Here is a 27,743-nt window from a genome sequence, read left to right as displayed (position 1 = left end):
TCGGCAGACGGGATATCTGTCACCGTTGTAACTGAGTAATCCGTCCATGATTACCTAAATCAGGCCCAAAATCTTGCAAATGTTTAGACTCCAGATATCCATCAGGAACTTCAAATAGATTCCTGTATCTTGAAATATTGGTATAGCCAGGTCAGGGGAGCAGCCAAAAATGTAATGTTAATAAAAGCAATCAAAGTTACTTATCTTCAGCACATAGATTATCCCTCCTGTAGGGAGGACTGTGTCTGGGAACAGAAGATGAGGGATTAATAATAATTCAGTTGTTTATAGGCAAACAGCCTGGTCCCTATGGGTGACACACACCTACCTATTGAGAGAATGGACTGTGCCTTTGGGTTATGCTCAGCTTTGGTCCTGCTGTATATTTTCCTCCAGTGAGACCAACATGCTTATTAAAGGTTCCTGGTAAAATCTGGAGTTGAGTGTACTCTTGCTGGGTATACTTACTGGAATTCAATGAAACGTCTTGTCTATCTTTTTTCTAAACCCTGGCTTCACTGTGGTTCCAGATTTTTGAAGTATTGAAACCACAGCCACCCATTTGTGATGCTAGAATTCTTTTGCAGGGCAGGGTCTTGGGTCTTTCCAAATAACCCTACCCAGTGAACCCTAGTTTTTAAAACATTGAAGTTTGACCTGCAAAAGTAGCTTTTGTCTCAGAATTGAGGTGGCAAGCCCCCAAAAACTGAAAAACTCCTTTCCTTGGAAAGAGAGCAGCCCTATTACACAACTTGTAGTGCTCCTTACAATACCAAAATCGGGTACACAATTGAAGAAAGGAGAAGAATAGTGACTAGATGGCTGTGGAAAAAGGATATTTCCAGTAACATATGGCCCATTATCTCTCATGCAGCCACTCTGCATACAGTAGGCATGCATGGGAAATAGAGCGCTGTATGGAATGATAGGTCCTTTGTGAAGTAGGGGAAATTTACAGGAAATCCTTGATCATTGGAGTAAACTAACAAATTTGTTCTGGCAGACTTTCAGTACATTACCACAGCCTAGGTCACTTTAAATTTTGCTGCGCAATGAAAGGTTATTTACTCAGGCTTTTCACCACAGGCTAAGTGTCACTGTCTGCCACCACAGAGCAGATCTCATCAGATCAAAAGATATAGGTTAAAAACTAAGAAAAAAATGTCAACGGACGTGGGATTTAACCATATTACGCAATGAGCAATTAATTAGGACTAGGTACTCGCATGAGAAGTGGTGGACGTAGGCTGCATTCTGACACAATGGGGAGGTGTATATATTGGTTGCTGCCTTGAGCAAATTGTTCAGCAGTGGCTGTGGCTGTTCTCACTTGTTTTTTGTTTTTCCTGTAGAGCTGGTTTTGGCTCACTCACTGACCCTCTAAGCCTGCACAGTAGCATGTTCATCCCCACCCTGACTAACCAGTGCACCAGCGAGCAGAAGAGAAAGTGGTTACCTCTGGCAGTCAGAAAAGAGATCATCGGCACCTATGCACAGACGGAAATGGGGCACGGTTAGTCCAACTGCAGCAGTTTCCTGGAAGCTAATCTCTTTTATTTCAGTTTAAAGGGGCATCTGTTTTGCAGTATGTTATGGCTGAGTGAGGCTTGTGTCGTACAGGTGTCAGCCATGTTGTATTGGGGGACAGTAATCAGTAATTTGGCCTAATGAATCATGATGTGGGATCTAGTGAGTCTTGACCTGCGCTTCTTAAATTAATAGGTAAAGTAGTGAGGTGTGACCGATTATCTCATGTATTCAAAGTGTAAAGGTATATTTCATGCTTTCATTGGGGATCGGATAGGCGAATGGGGTGATTCATTAATGGATACAGAGATGGCTGTTTGAAGTCTGATCCTTGTTCATCTTGCAAAGTCACCACACTGCCAGTTTTACAGAAGTCCAGTTTGCAACAAAGTGTGCCCCAAACATTTTAGTGAGTATTATAGAGCTTTTTCTCCTTTAGATCTGTCCATGATCCATGCCAGTGTTCCTGCCTGTTGATGTGTGTATGTTGCCTTGATCTGTTGGTGTCCCTAAAGGTCACTGAAGCATTGCACTTGTCACAGAAGTGCTTAATGGTGTGTTTATTGGTACATAGCCTGCTTTTCTGAGATTTCTCCGGATGCCCAGACCCCAGCCTTAAATGACTTCATTTTTGCACAGTATGATCCACTCCTGCCAGCCCTTGATGTTTTGTTCCTTCTGAAATGTTTATTCATGGTTAAGACTTCACCCTTTCTATGATATTTTACCTCATATACCCCTGCCTTCAGTGACTGAGTAAAGCTGTGGCCTTGTTCCTCTGGCTCGCTGCTGAACTTTATACTGGTAATAGGAGTGTATAATAAAGAAGTTCATGCACTAAAGTACTCTGTGACCATGGGTTTGCTGCTATAGAATAACAAAGATGTTATTCTACGTGCACTATTCAGAAGTATTGGCATTTTATGTGCGAGATGAAAGTCACGATATCTAGGTGCGAGTTTAGTAGTGAATATCAACTGAGCAGGAAAGTGCCGTAGGTTTTCACTTCATCTCTGGAACAAGCGCAAGCATGAGGCGTGCAGTGATTATAAAGAGACCTTTGAATGACCACCCCGGGGGCATTGTCCATTCAGCTTTGCTCATCACCACCTCACTGCCTGCAAACGGTTAGACTTGTCAAATAGAGCTGGTCCAAAAGGTCCAGCATCCTAGAATGATGGGCATTTGTGCTTATTTTTGTGTTGTCATTCATGTGCTACCTTTAAGATCAACATTGACTTATATGCTCTGTACCTTCACAAGGTGGTTAACAGCTGCCATCAGACACCTGAGATCAGAAAATGCAGTGCTCTTCAAAGAGGAGGTACAATCATCAAGGAGTGAAGCCTTGAGCATGTGTCTCGGTCCTTGAGTATGCTCCCCCGCTTCCACTAGGTGGTACCGAGAACTACATTAGCTTCCACACAATTCTCTAAACCCCCTTTAAATCAAGCGTTCACATGCTTCATTCTCATCTCTGCTGCAGTACTCCAGCACATCCACCCACCTCAGCCTCTGGTCCTATTCCTCCACTGCTTCACGTAGCCCTATTCTCTCACCTAGAACATACTTAATAAGATGTTTTTTCTTTTCAGTATCACAGTTTAATTCCAGATAGACCCTGAAGTCGATGACCTAGCGAGTAGTCCTCTCTGTACACTTATTGTGGTGCAGTGCTTTTCTGGGGAGAGTTCAACAGACAAGGAGGAGAGAGCCTGTTTCATTTGTTTTAACAGGCTCCAGTCAGACTGAATATCGGGTCCAACTTGTCTAAGCTATACAGAAGGAAAAACTGCAAGTCAAATAAACTTTTTCCCATCCTAGCAGACCTGTAACAAACTGCAGAATAAGTCACAAAAAGTCTATGCATGTCACCATATGAAACCAGATTCATAGGCTTCAGAAGAGTTGGAATTGGAAATGCATATATGTATAAAAAATAGATAAATATTTTTTTCTCCAATGTTGATATGTTAATAAGGAATGTAAAATGCACTGCAGCCTCCCATTGTCCTTTTATTGCTGCTGCTCTCCCCTTATTCACCCATTATTTCATTAAGTCACAAGCCTTTGGAGCACGACCATCACTCCAAGCTTGGCAAGTCTCTGTACTTGAAATGTATTCCTTTCTCTGCCAGACCATGCCCAATTGTAGTTTGTCAGTCATACAAAAGGTGATAGGAGGAGTGCTTGCCCATAATTTACCAAACTGGCAATTACTCAGGTAGCATTCCAACCCATTGTTTTTCACCCACTGTGCCACTCTAGACAAAGGCTTGCCTTATGCAAATTAGTACTGACCCTGCACTTCATGGGTCAGTCCATCCAGAACTGCCAGGCAAGATCCCTTCCGGAATGGAACACAAGCAATCCCAAACTGGTTTTGGCATTGTTAAGCCTCATCATTGAGGTATAGCTTGTATCGTATTGCACAGGATGAACTGCTCTCATAAGGAGCAGTGCAGATGGCTCTTTCATGCACTGACATCAACAGTCTTCAGAACAAGATGATGTAAGGCACTCAGAGATGAGCCCTTCAGTCTTATTGATGTTCAGCTTTAGGTGACTATCAAACATCCATTATGCAGTGTCAAGAAGGCAGTCACAAAGACGTATCCGAGCATTAGGAGAGTCTAGTTTATCAATCAATTGGATACCATCTGTGTAGCAGTAACATTGCACAGTTACATTGTTGTTAATTTCATTATTGCATTGAAGCGATTCTTCAGAGTTTGTGTCTTCCTCTTGATCACAAGTGATACTTAAGCTTAACTGTGTTTCTGCATCGACAGGTGCAACACTGTTCTTCTGTTAATTCAGTTAGTCAGAATTTTACAAACTCATTAAAAAAATGAGGAGACAAATGTGGTATCTGCAAAACTCCTCATTTTGCAGCCTGATTTAAGTTCATTAACCTATCTAGACAATTTAGAAAATTCTGATATGGTGGATCTGTTAACCAGGACATGAATTGTAGTGTGGTAATGTAGTGGATCCTATTTAGTTTTAATGGGAATCAGGAGTTTAGCTGAGCCTTGTGGTTTGCAGGCCTGTGCCCCTGTCACCTAGTGACTTTTAACCTACTTAGCTTGCTCTGTCTTAGCCTATTAATTTAATTATTTCTTTCAAACTGGCTGTTATGTTGATAGTAAAATGTTTGGATTTTACGTTATCAGTGCTACTCTGTCAAGGCGTCACTATCCGCGTCAAAGACAAGTGATATACGTAGGTATTCACATCATGTGCATACGCGTGACAGGAACATAGTGTACTTTTGAGGGAATTGTTTATATAATTGCCGTCCTAAGCATGCCTCCTTATCTATTGTTTGGGAGCATACCGGTATCGGGTCCTACAAGATCTGTATAAATACATCTCACGCAGACAAGGTTATCAGAGGGATTCCTATCGGATGCAATCAACGCTATCTATGCTACATGTCGCCTTGATGCAGACCCAACCTTTGTGTCCCCACGAAGTCTGATCTAGAGACCTCATTCTAAAGTAACGAGGGTTGGGGTCTCTTCTCATGGGCGCGGTGCTGGTAGATTAGGTTTACTACACCTAGCTCTCTTTACGTTAGTGACTAGGTTCTCCATGCTAGGGTTTTAGGGCTCTTTTACATTTCATGTTTATTGCAAGATGGTGGGGTGTCTTTGTATTCACGACCCTCATCTTTACAATTCGGCTTCTTGCAGTGTTCATTATCCTACTCCCTGCAGCGCATCCATTTTACAGTAGATTGCAGTCTTGTTATTAAAACCTATTGAGAACTTCAATGCATCTCCTTCAATACCTTTGTGTGACTCACACACTCAATCATGTGAGAAAAGGGTAGTCTTCATATAACCACAACTCCCCTGAGATGTCCCACTCTAGAGTCCAAGCATAAAGGTTGCCAGAAATCGCCTTTTACACTTTGGGCTTTTGATGAGGTACTGCTTGTGAGCAGGGAGGGTTGGGCCGACAGTTGCGACTTGTAGGGTTGGCCTAGTCCCCTGCAAACAAAAGTGCTGTCATCCCTAAACCAGCAGTCTTACCTAGGAGCGAGAGTCCAACTACGACAGTGATGTCTGATGCATTCACTTCTACCTTATTCAGTTCAGTTAGACCTTATGATCTGAGATACCAACAGATTAAGCATTACCAAAAATATAGTTTTTCCCTGTAGCCTTCTTTACATAGGTGGATGTTGGGAATTGGGTGTATTTAGGGGAATAGCTGCTAAAAACTGAGGGTGAAGCTATTTAGGGGAATCGCTGCTAAAAACCGTGGGTGAAGCTAATACAGAAGCTGAAGTGCCCAAAAGTGCGGGGAGGAAATGTAGCTTATGGTTTTGTGCTTGTAAGCTATACTGAGAGAGAGAGGGTGAGTGCCTCAGAAGCATCCTAGTGCTATTGGTTTTTCTGTATTAGAAATCATCAGTACAAAGGCGAAACTGCCCGTTTGGTGTCTCAATGGTGGGTATGGAGGAATAAGGAGGTAGCATTAAAAACAAATATATTCTAGGAGCCCTTTAGAGCCACAAACCTCATCTCCGTCTCCTAGCCTGAACTGCACCCTTTTGACAGTTATTTAAAAATGGCCCTCTGGCCTACATCCTCTGTAACTCGAATAATTAAAAATGTTTTTTTTTTCTGTCAGAATAGAATATCTATACATCTTTCCAATTCTAATAAGGATCTCTATCTCTGTGAAATTTATTTGTCATGTTTTTTGCCAGTTTCCTAGTATATGTTTTAATTCGTAGGGGCTGAATTGTTTGCTATCCCCATTAATGGCTCTCACTAACTACACTTGTACACAAACTGCACAGTCTCTTAGCACCAGACTTTACTGCTTTGAGAGCCAAAACAATACAGCCAAGACTTGATCTTCTGCCTGAAGGACATCAAGGGTGGGGGGACGAAGCGGATCTCCAAGGGGAGCAAATTCCAATGAGTGACTGGGGGGGATGTTGTAGCTTGGAGGAAGTAACTAGGAACTTTAAGTTGATATTACAGCTGGCTTTGATTTGTGGCAGCAGCTTATAATGTTTATGGTCCAGGTATCTGGGAGCCTAGGAGTGGAATTATTTAGGGTCCACATGCTCGGGTTAAAATTTGACTCGGTGGGTGATCAGAAACCAGTGCTGTGACAAGCATGGCTCAGTAACCTGATCTCCTTTTGTCAGACTTTCAGTCACTTCGATGGCTGTATTTTGAGTAGCTGGAAGCATAAAGTAATTAGCTGACGTAATGCATAGGAGGTAACCAAGATAACAGTTACAAATTCTGCATACTTCAATTACACTAGGATTTATAGAATAAAACAGAGTAAACTCATGACATTTAAATCGTTTTTGCCATGTAGATTACTTGGACTTCCAAAGTACTTCTATTCTTGGTTAACATCCTCAGATGTTGAGTAGCCAATATCCTCAGCTGTGTACCTGACGTTGTTTAATGGGGTAGTAACAAATTCAGGCCTGAGTTACACCATATTCGGGCCCTGGCATGTTGAGAAGTGTAAGCTCAGTCTCCCACATTTAGACTCTGATGTAGAGGGGGTAGTTTTTTCATGTGTAGGTTTTGGGCGGAGGGATGTGTTGATCAACTTCCATGCACTCCTTAATTTCGCTGAAGTGAACAGGTATAGATTATTGGATGATCCTTTCCAGGTCTCTCCATTTTAGCTTAAACATAAGTGCTGTAGAAGTTGATGTCACTGGAGTAGTGGGTAACTGCTTAAAGCAGTGTTGTGTCTCTGACCTGAAGTTGTCATTCTGAGTGACTGAGTTTCTCCCTCTTTCCTCTTCCCTAGAGTGTGCCGCGGCAATATCACTGATCCTTTTAACCTACACTCCGGCATGTTTGTCACCACCTTAGCAAATCAGTGTACCCCCGAGCAGCAAGAGAAATGGCTTCCACTGGCCTCCTCAATGCATGTTATCGGTACCTACGCCCAGACGGAGTTAGGGCACGGTTAGTCCTTCTGCATGCACAGTGGAATATTCTGTCACTCTGACAACTGGCGGTGTGGGGCTGTGGGTGGGAGGGGCACAGGATGGCATGGTAGGCCATAAGGAATTTACAAAGTCACCATCAGGTAAAGAGCCAGTCTAGCTCTAGGTTTACATTTTTAATATGGAATGCCCACTTTGTCTATTTTTTGTAAATTTCTTTGATTATTTGTATTGTTTACGTTTAGTAATCATACTTTTAATATCCCTGCCTTCTTCCTTGGATTGCAGCCTGACGTCTCTCGATGAATTCCACATTAATCTTCTGTCCTGAAGGTGTACCAATCAGTGTTGGCAATTTTTTATTAGAGTCTTCTAGATCATTGTGATTGCACCCTTAATTAGAAGCTCCAATAGCATTGTACTTTGTAGGTGTGAGTATTTGGAAAGACCCAAACTTTACATTGCTGTATTTCTGTATGGCATTTCAGAGCTGCTAAAGCTGAAGAATAATTAACTGCTCACTTTATGTTTAACATCTTAGCTGGTTGAACAATTTTATACCTGTTCCCCAGAGAATGTTTACTTTCGGACAGAACTGTTGGGTCACATTGTCCAAACCCACACATTCAGAATACAAATACAGGTGTCTGAGATTTCTCAAACTGATGCCCAGTAACAAGCCAATGAGACTACCTATACTCTGTCATACCCTTCCGTACTGGCATACCCACAGGTGAATGAATAGATAATCTTACATTTGTCAGTTAGTGGCAAAAGCCTATTAATTTATAATAGCAACACTGACGCCTAATAGTAAATTCAGATGTGGGGAGAACCATTCTTCCAATGCTGATGTTTCTACAAAGGGCTTAATGGGAGATTCAGGGTGTCCAGATCCCAATCACTGAGTAGAATCACATTTGTTTTCATGGAAAACTTCCCTGGCTACCTAGAATGGGGTATTCTGTGGCACATAATGGAGTTTTAAGAATGAGCTTAAAAAATAACAGGAGGTTCCTACTTTGTTGCGTACCTTCCTTGGAGTGGGCCAATAGTTCAGTCAGATGGCATATGAAGGACCTGTCCCTAGAGACAACTATGCATAAACACTTTAAGTCCTCTCTCGCACTTGGTCAGTGGCAGAGGCTTAGCAAATTTAGGCCCTCATTACAACCCTGGCGGTGAATCCCGCTTACTACCGTGCTGACGGCCGTCAAGATACCGTGGCAGCGGCAGAAATCCACTACAGGTATTACGACTCGTAATCCGCCACAATACAGACACCCACACAAGTCTGCCACACCATAGGTCAGTGATAAACTGGCGATACCAAAACCTACACCGTCACGCCAACAGGAATACGCCCACACTATCATGACCCATGAATCAACGCGGCGGTCTTTCAACCGCAGTAATCCATTGGCGGTACACACCGCCGCGCTCAAAATACACACACATTTACAAACACAACCACATTGGACAATTCAAAATACACACACCTGATACACACACACACACACACACACTCCACACCCACACGCTCACACCACTAGAAAACACACACCCACATTACCCACTACCCCTTACAACAACTTGTTTTGAAGACGCACAGAGAGAGAGAATAGCAAGCACAAAACCAGCATTCACAGGCACACAACACCATCACTCATATTACATCCACGCACCTCAAAGAACACACACCAACACAACACAGCACAACAAACATCACCTCACACATCACCCACACCACATTATGGCACCTCAAAGACACCCCAGGTTTTCTGAGGAGGAGCTCCGGGTCATGGTGGAGGAAATCTTCCGGGTAGAGCCACAGCTTTTCGGATCACAGGTGCAGCAGACCTCCATTGCAAGGAAGATGGAGCTATGGCGGAGAATTGTCGACAGGGTCAACGCAGTGGGACAGCACCCCAGAACATGGGATGACATCAGGAAGAGGTGGAATGACCTACGGGGGAAGGTGCGTTCCATGGTATCCAGACACCAGGTAGCAGTACAGAGGACTGGCGGTGGACCCCCACCTCCTCCCCCCACAACTGACAACATGGGAGGAGCAAGTCCTGGCAATCATGCATCCTGAGGGCCTCGCATGAGTAGCAGGAGGACTGGACTCTGGTAAGTCATATCTTTACTACTATATCGCCCCCCCCCCCCCCCCCACCCTACCTGCATGCTATCACAAACTCCTAGCCCAACCCTCACACCCATCACCCCAACACCCCACAGATACCCCACTATCACAATCCACACAGCCCAAAACCAAGGCCTGCATGTCACACCAATGCATGGACACCCATCACCAAAGCATGTCCAGTACAGATACTCACCCAGGCCCCAAAATCACTAATCACACAAGGGCAAAGACAATAATGCAAGCACAGGCGTAGAGGGTAACTCACCCATTGCACAAGATGGCACACACAGATACAATAACTATGCATTTACACCCCAACAGGACCCATACCCAACGTCACCGGACAGGAGGTGCCAGACATATCCAGTCCCCCCCCACAGAAGAGGCCCACAGAGACGACAGCAGCTCTGCACACCTGGATCAAGATGACCAGCCCATCAGGGACCTCTGGACAGTCGGTTCCCCTGCTACAGTCACAAACCACCACTGAACCTCCCCCCTCAGGAAACACCAGCACAGCACCCACCCAGTGGGCCCATCCCTCTGTCCCCAGGACACGTCAATCAGCAGTGTGTCCACCACTACAGGGACCCCAGGCAAACCCACCAACACAAGACAATCAGGGACCTGGGGTCAGTGGCAGTGGGCACACGGTTCAGGGGACAGAGGCACAGGATAACGGGGAAACTGGGAGGACTGCTGTGCGACAGGGGGAGGACAGGCCCAGGGAACCCACTCTGCACAAGGCACTCTCCAACATCATGGGAGCATACCATCATTCCCAGGAGACCATGGGCACGGTACTGGCCAAGTTGCAGAAGACCCAGCGGCTGCAGGAGGAACAGTACCTGGGGATCAGGGAGGACTTGCAGTCCATTAACACCACCCTGGTCACCATTGCAGGGGTGCTGGCAGACATGGCCAACACCATGAGGGATATAGTGGCACACCAACGGGCCCCTGACACGAGCCTGAACGATGAACATCCCTCCGCCTCCTCCAGCGCTAGTGGACAGAAGTTCCTGCCACAGGACCAACAGGCCACCAGCACCCCACCCCCTGCACAAGGAGAACCACCCCGCAAACGGTCTCTGAGATCCAGGAACAAGACAGAGAACATTGCCAAGACCCCGCCAGGAAATAAGACTCTCCTGATTGTCACCCTTTTGTCCCACTATGTCACCCTGACAACTTTGAACTGCCATTACTCCACTTCCTATGCCCCCTTGGACAATGCACCTGTGTCTCACTGGAAGTATTGCATGATGATGTTGTTTCAGTTGTCTATATCTTCTTCTTCTGCCTCCTCTTCTTCACTGTCCACAGGCTCCACAGCTGCCACAAGACCAACATCAGGCCCATCCTCCTGCAGAAAAGGCACCTGGCGTCGCAAAACCAGGTTGTGCAACATACAGCATGCCACGATGATCTGCCACACCTTCTTGGGTGAGTAGTATAGGGAGCTACCTGTCAGATGGAGGCACTGGAACCTGGCCTTCAGGAGGCCGAAAGTCTGCTCAATTATCCTCCTAGTTCACCCATGTGCCTCATTGTAGCGTTCCTCTGCCCTTGTCCTGGGATTCCTCACTGGGGTCAGTAGCCATGAGAGGTTGGGGTAACCTGAGTCACCTGCAAATATCGAGGGACAACTGTTAGACATACACCAACCCTTAGGGACTCTCCCATACCCAGACACCAATGTCAACTGTGTTGGGACCTTGGGCTCACCTATTAGCCACACACGGTGCCTCTGTAGTTGGCCCATCACATAAGGGATACTGCTATTCCTCAAAATGTAAGTATCATGCAGTGAGCCAGGATACTTGGCATTCACATGGCAGATGTACTGGTCTGCCAAACACACCATCTGCACATTCATGGAATGGTAGCTTTTGCGGTTTCTGTACACCTCTTCATTCCTGGGGGGGGGGGGGGGGGGGGGGGGGGTGGAACAAATGCCACATGTGTACCATCAGTGGCACCAATGATGTTGGGGATATGTCCCAGGGCATAGAAGTCACCTTTCACTTTGAAAGGACCCACTGGCCAGGAAATGGAGTACTGACAGGACCTGCACTAGAGGGGGGGATTCCTGTGGGATGGCGGATAGCTGACATCAGGTCTGGCTCCAACTGGGCACACAGTTCATGGATTGTGGCATGATCAAGTCTGTAGGTGATAATAATATGTCTGTCTTCCATTGTCGACAGGTCCACCAGGGGTCTGTATACCAGAGGATGACGCCATCTCATCACCTGCCCCAGCGGACGTGCCCTATGGAGGAGCAGGGTGAGCAGAGGGTCATACACCACATAGGTTTCACAAGGGTGTTTAGAACAATCGTGATATAATTGGTGTGTTGCGCTGTCTGCCTGTATTCCTGGCCAAAAGTGCTGTGACGCAGTTAGTTGCCCTGCCATGTGCCCCCCTGAAATGGCGGCTGCCTGACCTGTAGGAGGGACAAGGGGAAATTAGGTAACTGCGCTGGTGTTGTGCTGCGTCGCGGTAGGTGGTCGAAGACCACGGCGCAAATCAGCATTGGTTATCATTGGGCCCTATGGGTTCCAGGAGCCAATGACGATGTACGCCTTCGGTGACGGTACGCATCGCCGCGGACGTGACTGCCATTTTCTATCTGTTCACTCACTTGATACCTGTCCTTCAACAGGAGAGGACCTACACTGCAAGTGCTGCTGTGATCTGAGTCTAGAAGCGACAATGGCTACAGTGTCTGGGTAAAGGGCCCCTGCCTTCACCGCGGAGGAGTTGGGCAACCTGGTGTCTGGGGTCCTCCCCCATTACACGCTACTCTACGGTCCTCCAGACAAACAGGTGAGTACACTGTGAGTATGATGGATGGGACATGAATGTATGGAGTGGCGTGGATGGAAGATACAGGGGTGGGGGGCAGCGGCCAGCATGTGAGGATGGTCAGTGTATGTGTTTCTGGGCCATGGTGGGAGGCTTATGGCCAATGAGTAAGAAGAACCGAACGGGGGAGTAAAATCCATTCTTACTTCACTTTTCCTCTAGGTCAGTGCCCACCAGAAGAAGGGTATTTGATGTGCCATCGCCAAGGAAGTGTTGACCCTGGGGGTCTATCATAGACGGAGCACCCACTGCCGCAAAAGATGGGAGGACCTGCGCCGCTGGAGCAAGAAGACGGCGGAGGCCCAGCTGGGGATGGCCTCACAACGTGGAAGGGGTGCCTATCGCACCATGACCCCCCTGATGTACCGGATCCTGGCGGTGGCATATCCTCAGTTGGATGGGCGCTTGAGGGCATCACAGCAGCCACAAGGGGGGTGAGTTCACTCTCATTCAGCTGACTCTGCGCGCTTTATGAGGTTTCTGGGTGGGGGAAGTGGGCTGTGGGTTCCCCTAGGCCAGGGCAAACGTGCCAGGGTTGATCCATTGTTTGGCGGGCTCAGTGGCACTCCAAACCCAAAAGTGGTAGTGGCCCTCTACACCTAGTCAGGCTCCTGTGGGTTCCAGGTGTGCATCAAATGGGTCTAGGCACAGTCCCCCATGGACATATGATTTTCCCCTAAACTGTGCATGGGCTGCTCCCTGTGTGTTGTTCGCCAATGGTGGTGTTGTTGCAGGCATTGTCTCTTCTGTCTTTCCTACCCTTTTTGTTTTGTCACCCTGTCCTTGTGTGTATTAGCATCATCTGGCTGAGGAGCATTGGCACCGGAGCAGGACGGAGCTGCAACCCACATGGCCCAGGAGGGTGAATGTACGGAGTCTGAAGGCACCAGTGGGACGGAGGGCGAGGGGAGCTCCACGACGGGGACAGGAGGAGACACCAGCAACAGCGACTCCTCCTCTGATGGGAGCTCCCTTGCGGTGGCGAGCACCTCTGTGCCCACCGCATCAACAGGTACAGCCGCCACCCCCCTACCAGTACCGCCCTCCCAGCGGCCCCTCAGCGTGGTTCCCGTGGCCGCTCATCCAGGAGGGTGGGCATCGCCCCAGGCACCTCAGGCCCTGCCCTAGTCAGCCCTGCTGCCCTCAGTGAGGAGGCTATTGATCTCCTGAGATCCCTCACTGTTGGGCAATCAACCTTTTTGAATGCCATCCAGGGTGTCGAGAGGCATTTGCAGCAAACAAATGCATACCTGGAGGGCATTCATTCTGGCGTGGCAGCCCAACAAAGAGCATTTCAGGCTCTGGCCTCAGCACAGATGGCAGCCATTGTCCCTGTGTCCAGCCTCCCCCCTCCAACTTCCACTACCCAGACCCAATCCCCTCTACCTCAGCCTATCCCAAGCACACCATCAGACCAGCATGCACACTCATCAACACACAAGAGTGGACATGGCAAACATAAGCACCACACATCCCACAGGCACTCACACAAGCACCATCCCCATGCAGACACGCCAACATCCACTGCCTCCACTGTGTCCCCCTCCTCCCTCCCAGTCTCGTCTCCACTCACACCTGCATGCAATACATCCTCAGCTACTACCTCCATCACCAGCACGCCCATCACCACACACCGTTCATGTGCAATCACCACCCCCACTACCATTCACACGTCCCCTGTGCCCTCTCCCAGTGTGTCTGTGAGCCCTCCTCCCAAATTACACAAACGCAGGCACACACCCACTCAACAGCCATCCACCTCACAACAGCCTCCAGCCCATGCACCCTTACCCAAACTCAGCAGACGTACACCTCCTACAACCACTACCTCTTCCTCCACTCCCAAACCCCCTCAACTTCACGTCCCAGTGTGTCTAAAAAGCTTTCCCTGGTTAACATTGACCTCTTCCCTACACCTCCTCTCCACCCTGCCCCCCGTCCTTCCCCTAGGGCCAGGATGTCCAGATCCCAGCCCAGCACCTCAGCCATGAAATCATCGAGCAGTGTGGTCCCTGCAAGTCCAGTAACCTCGCGGGCGGCACCCATCAGGGCTGCCAGTGTGCCACCTAGTGAGGCCAAGGATCCCCCTATTCCGCCACCTGCCAAGGTGAAGAAAGGACCCACATGCCGTAGGGAAAAGCCACACCAACCACCCAGCAAGGCCTCATCCAAGACAAAAGAGGACAGTGCCAAGGTCCCAGCAGCGACTTCCAAAGTGGGGAAGGGACACAAGGCTAAAGGGAAGTCAGTTCAGGGCTTGGAGCCTCCGAGTGAGGGACTGGTGTCACCCCCTTCTGCCAAACAGAACAGCAACCTGTACGGCGGTGGCCAACGCCGCAACCACCGCCACCTGCACGTCTGCTGCCTCTGCAAAAGTCCCCAGCATCATCCCTAGTGGGCAGCTGTCCGAGGCTGCAGGAGATGTCCTGCTGTCTCCCTCCACAGGTGCTGACACATGCACCACCGGCAGCATCTCCGCCACAGACACGGCCGCAACCACCGCCACCTGCCCTGCGACGTGCACAGACAGTGCCACCACAGCTGACATGAACATCATTCCCAGTGGGCAGCCGTCCGAGGCTGCAGGAGAGTCCTGGACCCTGCACAGACTACATGAGGCACCACAACCAGCACTGTTAGTACCAGCAGTTGGCAGGCAAAGTCGCCGCAGGGTGGAGTGTCTCTGCCTCCATGGAGTATCATGCTACATGTTCCCAGAAAATCTCGTGGCACACACACCCAGGTGAGGGAATGGGAACTGCCACACACCATGTGCAGCACTCTGGGCACCATGAACCAGTGGAGAAAAGCATCCACTACCCCAGTCCTTGGCAGGATGAAGCACTCTGGGCACCATGCCCCCTCCAGAACCAGTGGAGAAAAGCATCCACTACCCCTGTCCTTGGCAGCATGAAGCACTCTGGGCACCATGCTCCCTCCAGAACCAGTGGAGAACAGCATCCACTACCCCAGTCCTTGGCAGGATGAAGCACTCTGGGCACCATGCCCCCTCCAGAACCAGTGGGGAAAAGCATCCACTACCCCAGTCCTTGGCAGGTTGAAGCACTCTGGGCACAAAGCCCCCTCCAGAGTCAGTGGAGAAAAGCATCCACTACCCCAGTCCTTGGCAGGAAGAAGCACTCTGGGCATCAGGCCCCCTCCAGAACATGTGGGCAACCCACCCACTTGAGAGACTTGTGAGAATGTGGATTTGCACTCCCCAGGACCAATCTGTGGGCAAACCACCCACTTGAGAGACTTGTGAGACTGTGGCTTTGCACTCCCCAGGACCAATCTGTGGGCATGGAGCACCCTCGTCGAGCAGTGGCATCGTCCCTTCATCCGGCTGAGGTGCCACCCCCCTCCCCTTCCCCCTGAGGTGCCTGTTTATTTTCGACTTGATGCCCCTGCAGTGTTCTCTCCGTTTTGAGGCAGGCATTGTGTGGGCTTCGCCCATGCATTTTGGGACCACTGGTCCACGGACAATGAATGGAACACTATCTGGACTTGTGTAGTTGCTGTACATATTTGTATATTTTGATCTTTTTCAGACCTGTTTCCCTATCTGGATTTTCGATGATTACACTTGTTACAATCATTTCATTTGGTCCTTGTGTTCTCCCAGGGGGTGACAGGATGTAAATGTAATGTTGATGCATGTATTTGTGTGTATGGTGTTGGGGGTGGGGGTGTTGCATGTGTGTGTCACTCTCTTTTTCCTCCCCCCCTCCCCTGTGTGCTAGGTGCAGTACTCACCGTGGTCGTCGCCGCCTTCTGATGTTCCTGGTAGAAGAGGAGGTAAACCAACATTGGTAACACCTGTAACTCGGGCTCCATGGCGTCCTGGTTCCTCGTTGGGTGTCGAGAGGTGAGTGGTTTCCGTTCCACAGACTGTTTCCGCTGTGCTTTTGATGGCATTGGTACCGCCCCAGAATAGCTGGCGGATTGGTGCCTTGTAATACAGTGGGAGGTACATTGTCTTCCGCCTGTCTGTTGGCGGTTACCCTCGCGGTGTTTGTTTCTACCACCGTGGCGGTCGGAGTGTTAAAGTGTTGGCGGTTCCCGCCATGGTCATTATCCCATTTTTTTTTAACCGCCGGCCTGTTGGCGGTATTACTGCCACTTTAACACCGACCGCCAGGGTTGTAATGAGGGCCTTAGTTCTGTTACTTGCTGAATTTACCCATTTCCTTTCTCTCTCCTTCTATTTCCTTACTTTCTCCTTAGTTTTGTGAAATGGATGGGTAGGGTGACCCATTCCTAATGCCACACACCTTTCCTAATAGCACACTAGGAATACAGGGTGAGGCAGACCAAGGGGCAAAAAAAGGGGAGGACAGAAGAGCCAAGAAGAGGTTCATTTTTAAGGAGAGGGAGGAAAACGTACAAGTAAGCACACGGAACATCTCTCCAAGAGAACAATATAAGAGATAGGCAAAATATGGAGACAAAAAGGAAAATACATCAGCAAACAGCTGGAGAATCAATTGCATGAAAGAGGAAGTAAGGGAATACACTGTGAGGTGGTGAAGAGCACAGCAAAGCTTGAGTATCACAAAGCTTTGCTGAAATAATCTGATTGGAAAAAAGAACCACCCTACCACCATAAGGGATGGCTTTTGTTTCCAGACGAAGGACATTCATACATTTGTTGTATGGTCCTGCAGTTTGCATGTTCACTCTTCTGCTTCAGAATGCCAGCATCCAAATACCAGAGGATGCAGAAAAGGAAAACTCCAGTTGAATGTGAGTAGCCCATGCTGCATCAAGGCCTGCACAACCTTGCACATTAGTGGGGTTTTGCTTAGGACTACTCTTTTACCGTGAAGAAGTTCAACTTGTTCCAGTTATTTCTCAAACTGGAGGCAAACCTTCTGCCTGAAAATAAAGCGCTCAGCCTGTCCTGTACTCATTTCAGAGCCTGGATATGATTTGAAATGGTACTGGCATCATGCAAACTCTGCAGCTGTAATTAACGGTACATTCATACACATGTTGTGTCCCTGCTCTTCTATGAACATGGTTCTGTACGGAATGTTGCTATTTCACTTAGAGTGTGGGTCTCCGAATTACACCAGAGTCTGAGCAAGGAAGCCCTGTGCTACTGATGGGGTATCGTCTAGATACATCCTTAACTGGACCTGAATCTGATGTTTTGTGAACCTATCTTGTTGCATTAATAAGGAAGCTGCCTACTTGTCTTTGTAATCCAGATTGATTACTAAACACAAGAGACTTCACTACGCTGGTGATGAGAAATAATTCATTTGTGTGAAAGAAATCAAAAGAAGAAATGGATTGAATGTTTGGATACCCTACCACTTGACTCTACATCAGACAGCCTCATGGTGAAATGCTAGTCCAAAGAGATAAAAGGAGAGACTCGGCCTGCTGATCATTTCTACCATTGTCTAGAAAGAATCTGCATACCTGACAATACAGTACTTTGAAGTGGTGCGAGAGTACAGCAGGGTGAAAAGATGCAGGCAAAGGAGGACCGTGGAGAAAGTTCTCAAATGAGACCAAGCAGAGGCATAGAGGCAATACAGAGCAAAGTGCAGCAGAAGGAGGTGCTGGTAGAAAAGCCTCCTGTGGAGCATTCTTACACCCTACACAAAAGATAGGATGCCCTACACCACCAGATAAAACCTACTGGCCTGACTTTGCTCTACACCTTATGACCTCCTCCTGCAACCTACATTACTAGATACACTTTGCAACTCAACAAACACCCAACTCCCAACACGTGCACCATCTACACCATCATCTTTCTTCTAATGATGCCATACAATGCCATATATACACTGAACATTGCCCCCTGTATGTTACAGCAGCTATTTATTAGTTACAATATCAATTGTGTTCTTTACACTACTTCCTGTATTGTCACATATAATCTACACAACCACCATCACCACCACAGGTTCCATTTACACTATGCTAGCACTACACCCCCACTTACACTCAAAGCATATAAGATGTACACCATACACCATTCGTTGACCCTGGCATGTTTTCCTTACTTTTGTTCATTGAGACGCAGGAAGATTTATAACGTTTGTGTTTAATTTATTTATGTTTTTGTTTCATGACCCAAACTTCCACGCAAACATTACGCCATTCTATGATCATCTCATTAGTAACATATTGGTGGTGAGGTGCATCATTAAGTTTAGATATACACAAGAATGGAAGCTACAGTCACAGTTCCTTGTGTACGTTTACAGCTATTCATATTCATCATGCCCAATGTCCATATTAATTTCTGTGGAGGATATTCAAACAACAGAAAATGGTGCATAGCTAACATTGGTATTTAGATTGCTGTCAGTTTTAGGAGAATAGATTTAGAATACAACATATATCACTGGTGGCTGGTAAGTTGGGTGACTACACATCTATAGGATAAATTACAGTTATTCAAATTTCAATAGAGTAATTGTGTTGGGGCCTGTGAAAGCTTGGATGAGTGAGTTCGCTGTCAGCCATATTGGACCTCTTGCAAAAAAGGGTGGGCATTGAGAGCAATCTTGAATGTAGTTAGCTGAGGTTGAGTTCAGGAAAGGTGTCCTAAATGGATGAAAAAGGTAAATGTTGCAGACTAGAAGGTGGGGACTGAAAAAGTGCATATTTGCAATGGGAATTTAATTAGTGGTGAAATAAATGAGAGGTGATGTGGAACATCTTGATGACCTGAGTTAGTACCTTTATAAAGGGCACCATTTTTGCCAGATACCAACTTTAGTGTTACTAAGAAGTGTTAGGGGTGTCTGGTATTGCTAGCGAAGGGTCACGCGGCAAAATGTAATAACTCTGCCAAGCAGAGAAAATGAGTATTTTAAAGCCCTGCTAGAAGGTTGCTGTTAAAGCTGATTTTCTTATTTATCAGTGCATTCATCTTGGACTTGGTAGTGTGGAAGAAAGTGTGAGTGTAATGTTTTTTCAAACTTACAGTACCTGCAACCTGGGCACACTGTTTGTAATAAAGATAAACATCTCCAGCTTCATGCTGGAATTGAAGAGTAAGCCAGGGATTTTGGCTGAATGAGGAGGGCGTTTGAGTGACAAGTGGAAGTAGACTAGAAACAGGCAGAGTGACCAATACAGAGGATTCAGGAAAAGATAGGGTTTCCATTTTGGGAAGTTCTAATTAGTAAGCAAGGGCCTTTCTATGTCACTGTTGGTAGTCAGAGATTCAAGGCTCAAGGTTAAAGAAGAACGATGGGAAGGTCACACATTTCCATGTCATCAGGATAAAGATAGATACCAAAAAATCAAAAGGTCCCAGAAGGAGGGAGGCAGAATATAGGAATTAGAGAAGTGGCCCTAGACCGAGCCTCGAGGGATGGCTGGGTGGAGAAGTGGACAGACACTGTAAAGGAGTAGTGTGAAAGGTATAATGAGAATAGGCATAATCGAGGGCTGGTGAAGTAAAGCGTGGTTCGGAGTAGAGTGAGTGACTGTTGAATGACACTGTGATCTAGAAGACATAGGGTGGAGACTAGGACCTTTTGGTGTTTGTGGATGAAAAAATTGAACTTCCTTGCAAGATCACTTTCCATCAAATGGGGTGTGTGAATGTATTTATTGCTGCGTAAAGCCATACTCTGTATGATGGTTAAATGCTAGTTGTTCTAGACGACTAGGCCTGGCAAAGATGGTAGTTCTACTGCGGCTACTCTACTTCCTCAGCATTCCCATGCCCTTCCTCAAATAATTTTTCCATTGCCTCAAAACAAACATGTCCTGCCTTGCATGAGCAGGCAAGCAACCCGGGGTGCAAGGGGAGAACTTGACTTCACCCTTCAAACATGGTGGGTTTGAAGATCCAGACTTCAAGTTATGCTGTTTCTGTGCTCAGGCCCGTTTTGCTTTCTTCTGGTACTTTCCTGTGCTATTTCAGCCCTACATAGCGTTGGAGGCAGACATTGGCATCCCCCTCAAGCTAAACATTACGCTATGTTCGAGCTCAGGCAGGCCAAGAGGAGAGATCAATACAGTACACTGTATGTGGTGAGCATGGGAAGGTCTGTGCAAGAGATCTCCTGCTATAACCTGAGCCATAACCCAGATCTTTCAATGACTTGTGAGCCCATGACCTGCTCTTAACTCACCATGCTCAAGATGATTATATTAGATGACTTACTCTCTGGTGGCAAGTTATTGGCCTTGGAGGCATTGAAGACTCGCACAGAATATACCCTGCTTGATACATTCCTCTATTTCAGGTTGTGAGTGGCACGCAAAACCACCTATACGCAATTCCTCGTGCTTCCTCCAGCCTTCGCTCCATGAAAGGCCTGCACCAAAGAGGCTAGTTTCTAGAATATATAGGAAAATGCAAAATCACGCACCATTATATCACCACAAAATTGAACAACATTGAGATACTGATACCACTCACCCCCATCCCAGATGCGCAATGGGCATTTTGTTTCCGATTGACTAGACAACCCCAACTACAGATTCTATTAATGTATTCCAGAATCCTCCATAAGTTGGATCACTCACCTGCATCATTGAGGCGGATGGGTCTTAGAGCGGGCTCACAGTATTTACGATGCAGGATAGGGAACACTGACTTTATGCATTTAGCTTGTATTTTTTCCCCTGATTTATCATTACCGGAAAGACATTTTCATGGCACTCTACAGCATGATGGACAAGAACATTTAGACAACAGTTGAAGTTGCAGTATTAGGGTTTGCACAAACTATTCCCCCTTCCAACTGATTATTTCTGGTGTTGCCAATCCTGCTAGCCAAAAGAAGGGTGGCAATGTACTTGGGCAAGTGCCCCTGCCAAAGGACGCACACTGGCTTAAGGATATGGCCTATTGTAGGAATCAGTTGGAGCCTTTTCAGGACCTCATACTACTTAGTACCAGAGACAAAGACATACAGGCTCCACTATGTGCTTACTTGTTGAGAGATGATGGACTTGATGTAAGGGCCGACAGTAACCATAAGACAGACCTCTGTCCATTACTCCCCTACGTTTTAAACTCTAGCGTAACCCCAGGGGAGCTTATTCCATTTTTTTTAAACTACCACAGAAAATTTGTGGTGCAAGTCTAGCTTAGAGAGAAATTCCTTGACTCTTGAAATGGAGCCCGGGATGCTAATCATTAGGAGTGTCTGATGCTGGTGAGGTGGTCGGTTAAGTCTTATTCAACTGCAACTGTCAGACTCTGAATACTTCTGAATGCATACTGCTTGTGATGAGACTGTAACCTACCTGTAAAAGTTGTGTGTATCTGTTTTGCAATTTAATTAGTTAGAAAGGGAAGTGGGTCAGCAGTTGGCTGTTTGAGTAGATCCAGGAGTGCTGCAAATGTGAAATGTTGTGGCTAGGTAACTGAAAGCATTTGACTGACTGAAAAGAGTGATAAAGGTAAGCCATGCCTCTAGAAATGACTGCCTGAGGCATAATAATTTGACAAATTAAGAAGTTGAAAGTAGTGTAGGAAGGTTTGGCAGATCGTAGTAGGAGGGTGAACTCTGGGTGTTTTAGGGAGAAATTAGGTTAAGAATGACAGTGTAATTGGAAGACAGTGAAGTGAATGTGGCTGGAGTCTGGGACTGTTATGTTTGGCGTGGGCTGATTTTCGGACATTTTGTAGAAAAAGGTAGGAGGCTAAGTTGATAGCAGTGAAATTAGATTGGGCTTATGAAGGCAGGCAGGGTAGAGAGGGGGAGTTGAGTGCAAGCCAGTGATAGAGGGCAGGGTCGAAGTGTAATGACGTGTTTGTGCACATTGAAAGCACTAAATGTTTAGCCTAGGTTGTAATCTTTTGGAAACGTTTACAACATTTCTACATTATAAGGCAATAATGTCTTTGCCTCTCCAAAAGCATCATGGGTGTTAGACCACTAGATATGCTGTTCTTTTTAGAATGCCAGCTGCTTGAAAGAGAAGAAATTAAGCACCCTCACTTCCTTTACCCATGCTGACGTCAAACTTCTAGCAGTAGCTTGCTACCACATCACCCACCATGTTGTGGTCACCATGATGAATATGCTTTAATTTCCTGATGCTTTACTGCCTTATACTCTGAGGCCCGTGATCTTATCTAATAAAATTGCTTGACATCTCCTGCACTGCTGGGCTTCTCTGCCTTCTGTGAATTGTTCTCTGGGTAGGGACAGCACTGCATGCTAAAATGGAGGATGGCTTGTGTTTTCCTGCAGCCTGTGTTTATATTGAATCATTGTGCTCTACTTCATGCATTGCCCAACGTAAAGTTTTTAACACTGCAGCTTACAGGAGTCTGGGAGCAAGGTTTTGGTGTGTGGTGATGATATACAGTTTTGCCCTTCTAAGATGAGAGCAGAATGCCACATTTATACTGTGAGAGAAGGCATTATATAACTATGGGTAGAAGGATGACAACGTTAATTGAGATATCCCACATTCAGGTTTGGGAAGATTGAGGTTGTCCAGACACATTACCAGGAAGAGTGCAAGGTGTGGGGCAGATTTCTCCCAATATCAACATGCAGAGGTAGAGAAGACTGAGTTTGAAGCTATGAAAGGAACGTGTTTATGCATTTTGCACTTCTCTGGTTTCTGTTGTGGGCCTTGTGTGATGAGATGCTCTTATTAGAGCTAGAGCTTGGAGCTTATGTCGAGGGACACATTGAATATGGTTTTGGAGTCCAATGTCAAGTGAGCCTTGTCCTGCAGACTGGGTTCAAGCAACTGGTGAACACCCCCACCCACATCGCCGGACACACGCTCGACCCCATCTTCTCTGCCAGCAACCACGTATCCTTCAGCCACTCCTCCGAAATACACTGGACCGACCACAGATGTGTCTACTTTACCTTCAGACGCAAGACTCTCCACCTTCGCACACAACCCATCTCACGCAGACCTTGGAACAAAATCTCCACAGAACAGCTACTCTTCACTCTCAACCACAACCAACCTACCATCACCTCCGACGCAAACAACGCAGCCCTCAGCCTCACACACAGTGGATCACCAACTGCGCTGACAACCTCGCCTCCCTCAGACGTCTCCCAAGACAGACCAACACCAGGAAACCTCAATGATTCACAGACGCCCTCCAAGAATCCAAAAAAACCTGCCGTACCCTCGAGAAAACCTGGAGCAAAGATCACACCGCAGAAAACATGTCAGCCCTCAAAATCGCCACCCGCGAACACCACCAGCTGATCCGCGCCACCAAAAGAGCATTGTAAAGAAATGGCTCCCTGTTGCAGTTACCCCCCACTTTTTGCCTGATACTGATGCTGACTTGACTGAGAAGTGTGCTGGGACCCTGCTAACCAGGCCCCAGCACCAGTGTTCTTTCACCTAAAATGTACCATTGTATCCACAATTGGCAGACCCTGGCATCCAGATAAGTCCCTTGTAACTGGTACTTCTAGTACCAAGGGCCCTGATGCCAAGGAAGGTCTCTAAGGGCTGCAGCATGTCTTATGCCACCCTGGAGACCTCTCACTCAGCACAGACACACTGCTTGCCAGCTTGTGTGTGCTAGTGAGGACAAAACGAGTAAGTCGACATGGCACTCCCCTCAGGGTACCATGCCAGCCTCTCACTGCCTATGCAGTATAGGTAAGACACCCCTCTAGCAGGCCTTACAGCCCTAAGGCAGGGTGCACTATACCATAGGTGAGGGTACCAGTGCATGAGCATGGTACCCCTACAGTGTCTAAACAAAACCTTAGACATTGTAAGTGCAGGGTAGCCATAAGAGTATATGGTCTGGGAGTCTGTCAAACACGAACTCCACAGCACCATAATGGCTACACTGAAAACTGGGAAGTTTGGTATCAAACTTCTCAGCACAATAAATGCACACTGATGGCAGTGTACATTTTATTGTAAAATACACCACAGAGGGCACCTTAGAGGTGCCCCCTGAAACTTAACCGACTGTCTGTGTAGGCTGACTAGTTCCAGCAGCCTGCCACACCAGAGACATGTTGCTGGCCCCATGGGGAGAGTGCCTTTGTCACTCTGAGGCCAGTAACAAAGCCTGCACTGGGTGGAGATGCTAACACCTCCCCCAGGCAGGAGCTGTGACACCTGGCGGTGAGCCTCAAAGGCTCACCCCTTTGTCACAGCCCAGCAGGGCACTCCAGCTTAGTGGAGTTGCCCGCCCCCTCCGGCCACGGCCCCCACTTTTGGCGGCAAGGCTGGAGGGAACAAAGAAAGCAACAAGGAGGAGTCACTGGCCAGTCAGGACAGCCCCTAAGGTGTCCTGAGCTGAGGTGACTCTGACTTTTAGAAATCCTCCATCTTGCAGATGGAGGATTCCCCCAATAGGGTTAGGATTGTGACCCCCTCCCCTTGGGAGGAGGCACAAAGAGGGTGTACCCACCCTCAGGGCTAGTAGCCATTGGCTACTAACCCCCCAGACCTAAACACGCCCTTAAATTTAGTATTTAAGGGCTACCCTGAACCCTAGAAAATCAGATTCCTGCAACTACAAGAAGAAGGACTGCCTAGCTGAAAACCCCTGCAGAGGAAGACCAGAAGACGACAACTGCCTTGGCTCCAGAAACTCACCGGCCTGTCTCCTGCCTTCCAAAGATCCTGCTCCAGCGACGCCTTCCAAAGGGACCAGCGACCTCGACATCCTCTGAGGACTGCCCCTGCTTCGAAAAGACAAGAAACTCCCGAGGACAGCGGACCTGCTCCAAGAAAGGCTGCAACTTTGTTTCCAGCAGCCTTGAAAGAACCCTGCAAGCTCCCCGCAAGAAGCGTGAGACTTGCAACACTGCACCCGGCGACCCCGACTCGGCTGGTGGCGATCCAACACCTCAGGAGGGACCCCAGGACTACTCTGATACTGTGAGTACCAAAACCTGTCCCCCCTGAGCCCCCACAGCGCCGCCTGCAGAGGGAATCCCGAGGCTTCCCCTGACCGCGACTCTTTGAACCTAAAGTCCCGACGCCTGGGAGAGACCCTGCACCCGCAGCCCCCAGGACCTGAAGGACCGGACTTTCACTGGAGAAGTGACCCCCAGGAGTCCCTCTCCCTTAACCAAGTGGAGGTTTCCCCGAGGAATCCCCCCCTTGCCTGCCTGCAGCGCTGAAGAGATCCCGAGATCTCTCATAGACTAACATTGAAAACCCGACGCTTGTTTCTACACCGCACCCGGCCGCCCCCGCGCTGCTGAGGGTGAAATTTCTGTGTGGACTTGTGTCCCCCCCGGTGCCCTACAAAACCCCCCTGGTCTGCCCTCCGAAGACGCGGGTACTTACCTGCAAGCAGACCGGAACCGGGGCACCCCCTTCTCTCCATTCTAGCCTATGTGTTTTGGGCACCACTTTGAACTCTGCACCTGACCGGCCCTGAGCTGCTGGTGTGGTGACTTTGGGGTTGCTCTGAACCCCCAACGGTGGGCTACCTTGGACCAAGAACTAAGCCCTGTAAGTGTCTTACTTACCTGGTTAACCTAACAAATACTTACCTCCCCTAGGAACTGTGAAAATTGCACTAAGTGTCCACTTTTAAAACAGCTATTTGTGAATAACTTGAAAAGTATACATGCAATTTTGATGATTTGAAGTTCCTAAAATACTTACCTGCAATACCTTTCGAATGAGATATTACATGTAGAATTTGAACCTGTGGTTCTTAAAATAAACTAAGAAAAGATATTTTTCTATATAAAAACCTATTGGCTGGATTTGTCCCTGAGTGTGTGTACCTCATTTATTGTCTGTGTGTATGTACAACAAATGCTTAACACTACTCCTTGGATAAGCCTACTGCTCGACCACACTACCACAAAATAGAGCATTAGTATTATCTATTTTTACCACTATTTTACCTCTAAGGGGAACCCTTGGACTCTGTGCATGCTATTCCTTACTTTGAAATAGCACATACAGAGCCAACTTCCTACATTGGTGGATCAGCGGTGGGGTACAAGACTTTGCATTTGCTGGACTACTCAGCCAATACCTGATCACACGACAAATTCCAAAATTGTCATTAGAAATTGATTTTTGCAATTTGAAAAGTTTTCTAAATTCTTAAAAGACCTGCTAGGGCCTTGTGTTAGATCCTGTTTAGCATTTCTTTTAGAGTTTAAAAGTTTGTAAAAGTTTGAATTAGATTCTAGAACCAGTTTTAGATTCTTAAAAAGTATTCCAACTTTTAGAAGCAAAATGTCTAGCACAGATGTGACTGTGGTGGAACTCGACACCACACCTTACCTCCATCTTAAGATGAGGGAGCTAAGGTCACTCTGTAAAATAAAGAAAATAACAATGGGCCCCAGACCTTCCAAACTACAGCTCCAGGAGCTGTTGGCAGAGTTTGCAAAGGCCAACCCCTCTGAGGGTGGCAACTCAGAGGAAGAGGATAGTGACTTGGAGGAAAATTCCCCCCTACCAGTCCTATCTAGGGAGAACAGGGTCCCTCAAACCCTGACTCCAAAAATAATAGTCAGAGATGCTGGTTCCCTCACAGGAGAGACCAACACCTCTGAAATCACTGAGGATAACCCCAGTGAAGAGGACATCCAGTTAGCCAGGATGGCCAAAAGATTGGCTTTGGAAAGACAGATCCTAGCCATAGAGAGGGAAAGACAAGAGATGGGCCTAGGACCCATCAATGGTGGCAGCAACATAAATAGGGTCAGAGATTCTCCTGACATGTTGAAAATCCCCAAAGGGATTGTAACAAAATATGAAGATGGTGATGACATCACCAAATGGTTCACAGCTTTTGAGAGGGCTTGTGTAACCAGAAAAGTGAACAAATCTCACTGGGGTGCTCTCCTTTGGGAAATGTTCACAGGAAAGTGTAGGGATAGACTCCTCACACTCTCTGGAAAAGATGCAGAATCTTATGACCTCATGAAGGGTACCCTGATTGAGGGCTTTGGATTCTCCACTGAGGAGTATAGAATTAGATTCAGGGGGGCTCAAAAATCCTCGAGCCAGACCTGGGTTGATTATGTTGACTACTCAGTGAAAACACTGGATGGTTGGGTAACTGGAAATGAAGTGTATGACTATGTTGGGCTTTATAATTTGTTTATGAAAGAACACATTTTAAGTAACTGCTTCAATGAAAAGTTGCATCAGTATCTGGTAGACCTAGGTCCAATTTCTCCCCAAGAATTGGGAAAGAAGGCAGACCACTGGGTCAAGACTAGGGTAACCAAAACTTCCACTGGGGGTGACCAAAAGAAAGGGGTTACAAAACCTCCTCAGGAGAAAGTGGGTGACACTAGAAACAAAGAAAAAGAGTCCTCT

At 47.3% G+C, this 27,743-nt stretch overlaps 1 protein-coding gene across 3 annotated transcripts in view; it reads left to right on the top strand.

The window, feature by feature from the left end:
• Window positions 1–27,743, top strand: part of ACOX1 (acyl-CoA oxidase 1) — a 147,846-nt gene that overhangs the window by 52,495 nt on the left and 67,608 nt on the right. Inside the window, exon 3 of one of the 3 annotated variants that reach the window (XM_069200199.1) lies at window positions 7,330–7,490. The exons of 1 other annotated variant lie outside the window; for it this stretch is intronic. In XM_069200199.1, coding sequence (XP_069056300.1) covers window positions 7,330–7,490 — 161 coding nt within the window. Of the gene's footprint in view, window positions 1–1,352; window positions 1,514–7,329; window positions 7,491–27,743 lie in introns of all 3 variants that reach the window. One more of the 3 variants, XM_069200197.1, reaches the window with a different exon arrangement.

Source organism: Pleurodeles waltl, chromosome 7 (assembly GCF_031143425.1).
Source record: "Pleurodeles waltl isolate 20211129_DDA chromosome 7, aPleWal1.hap1.20221129, whole genome shotgun sequence".
Lineage (NCBI taxonomy): Eukaryota > Metazoa > Chordata > Amphibia > Caudata > Salamandridae > Pleurodeles > Pleurodeles waltl.
Note: the sequence above shows the minus strand (reverse complement) of the source record. Positions and strands in the feature narration are given on the sequence as shown.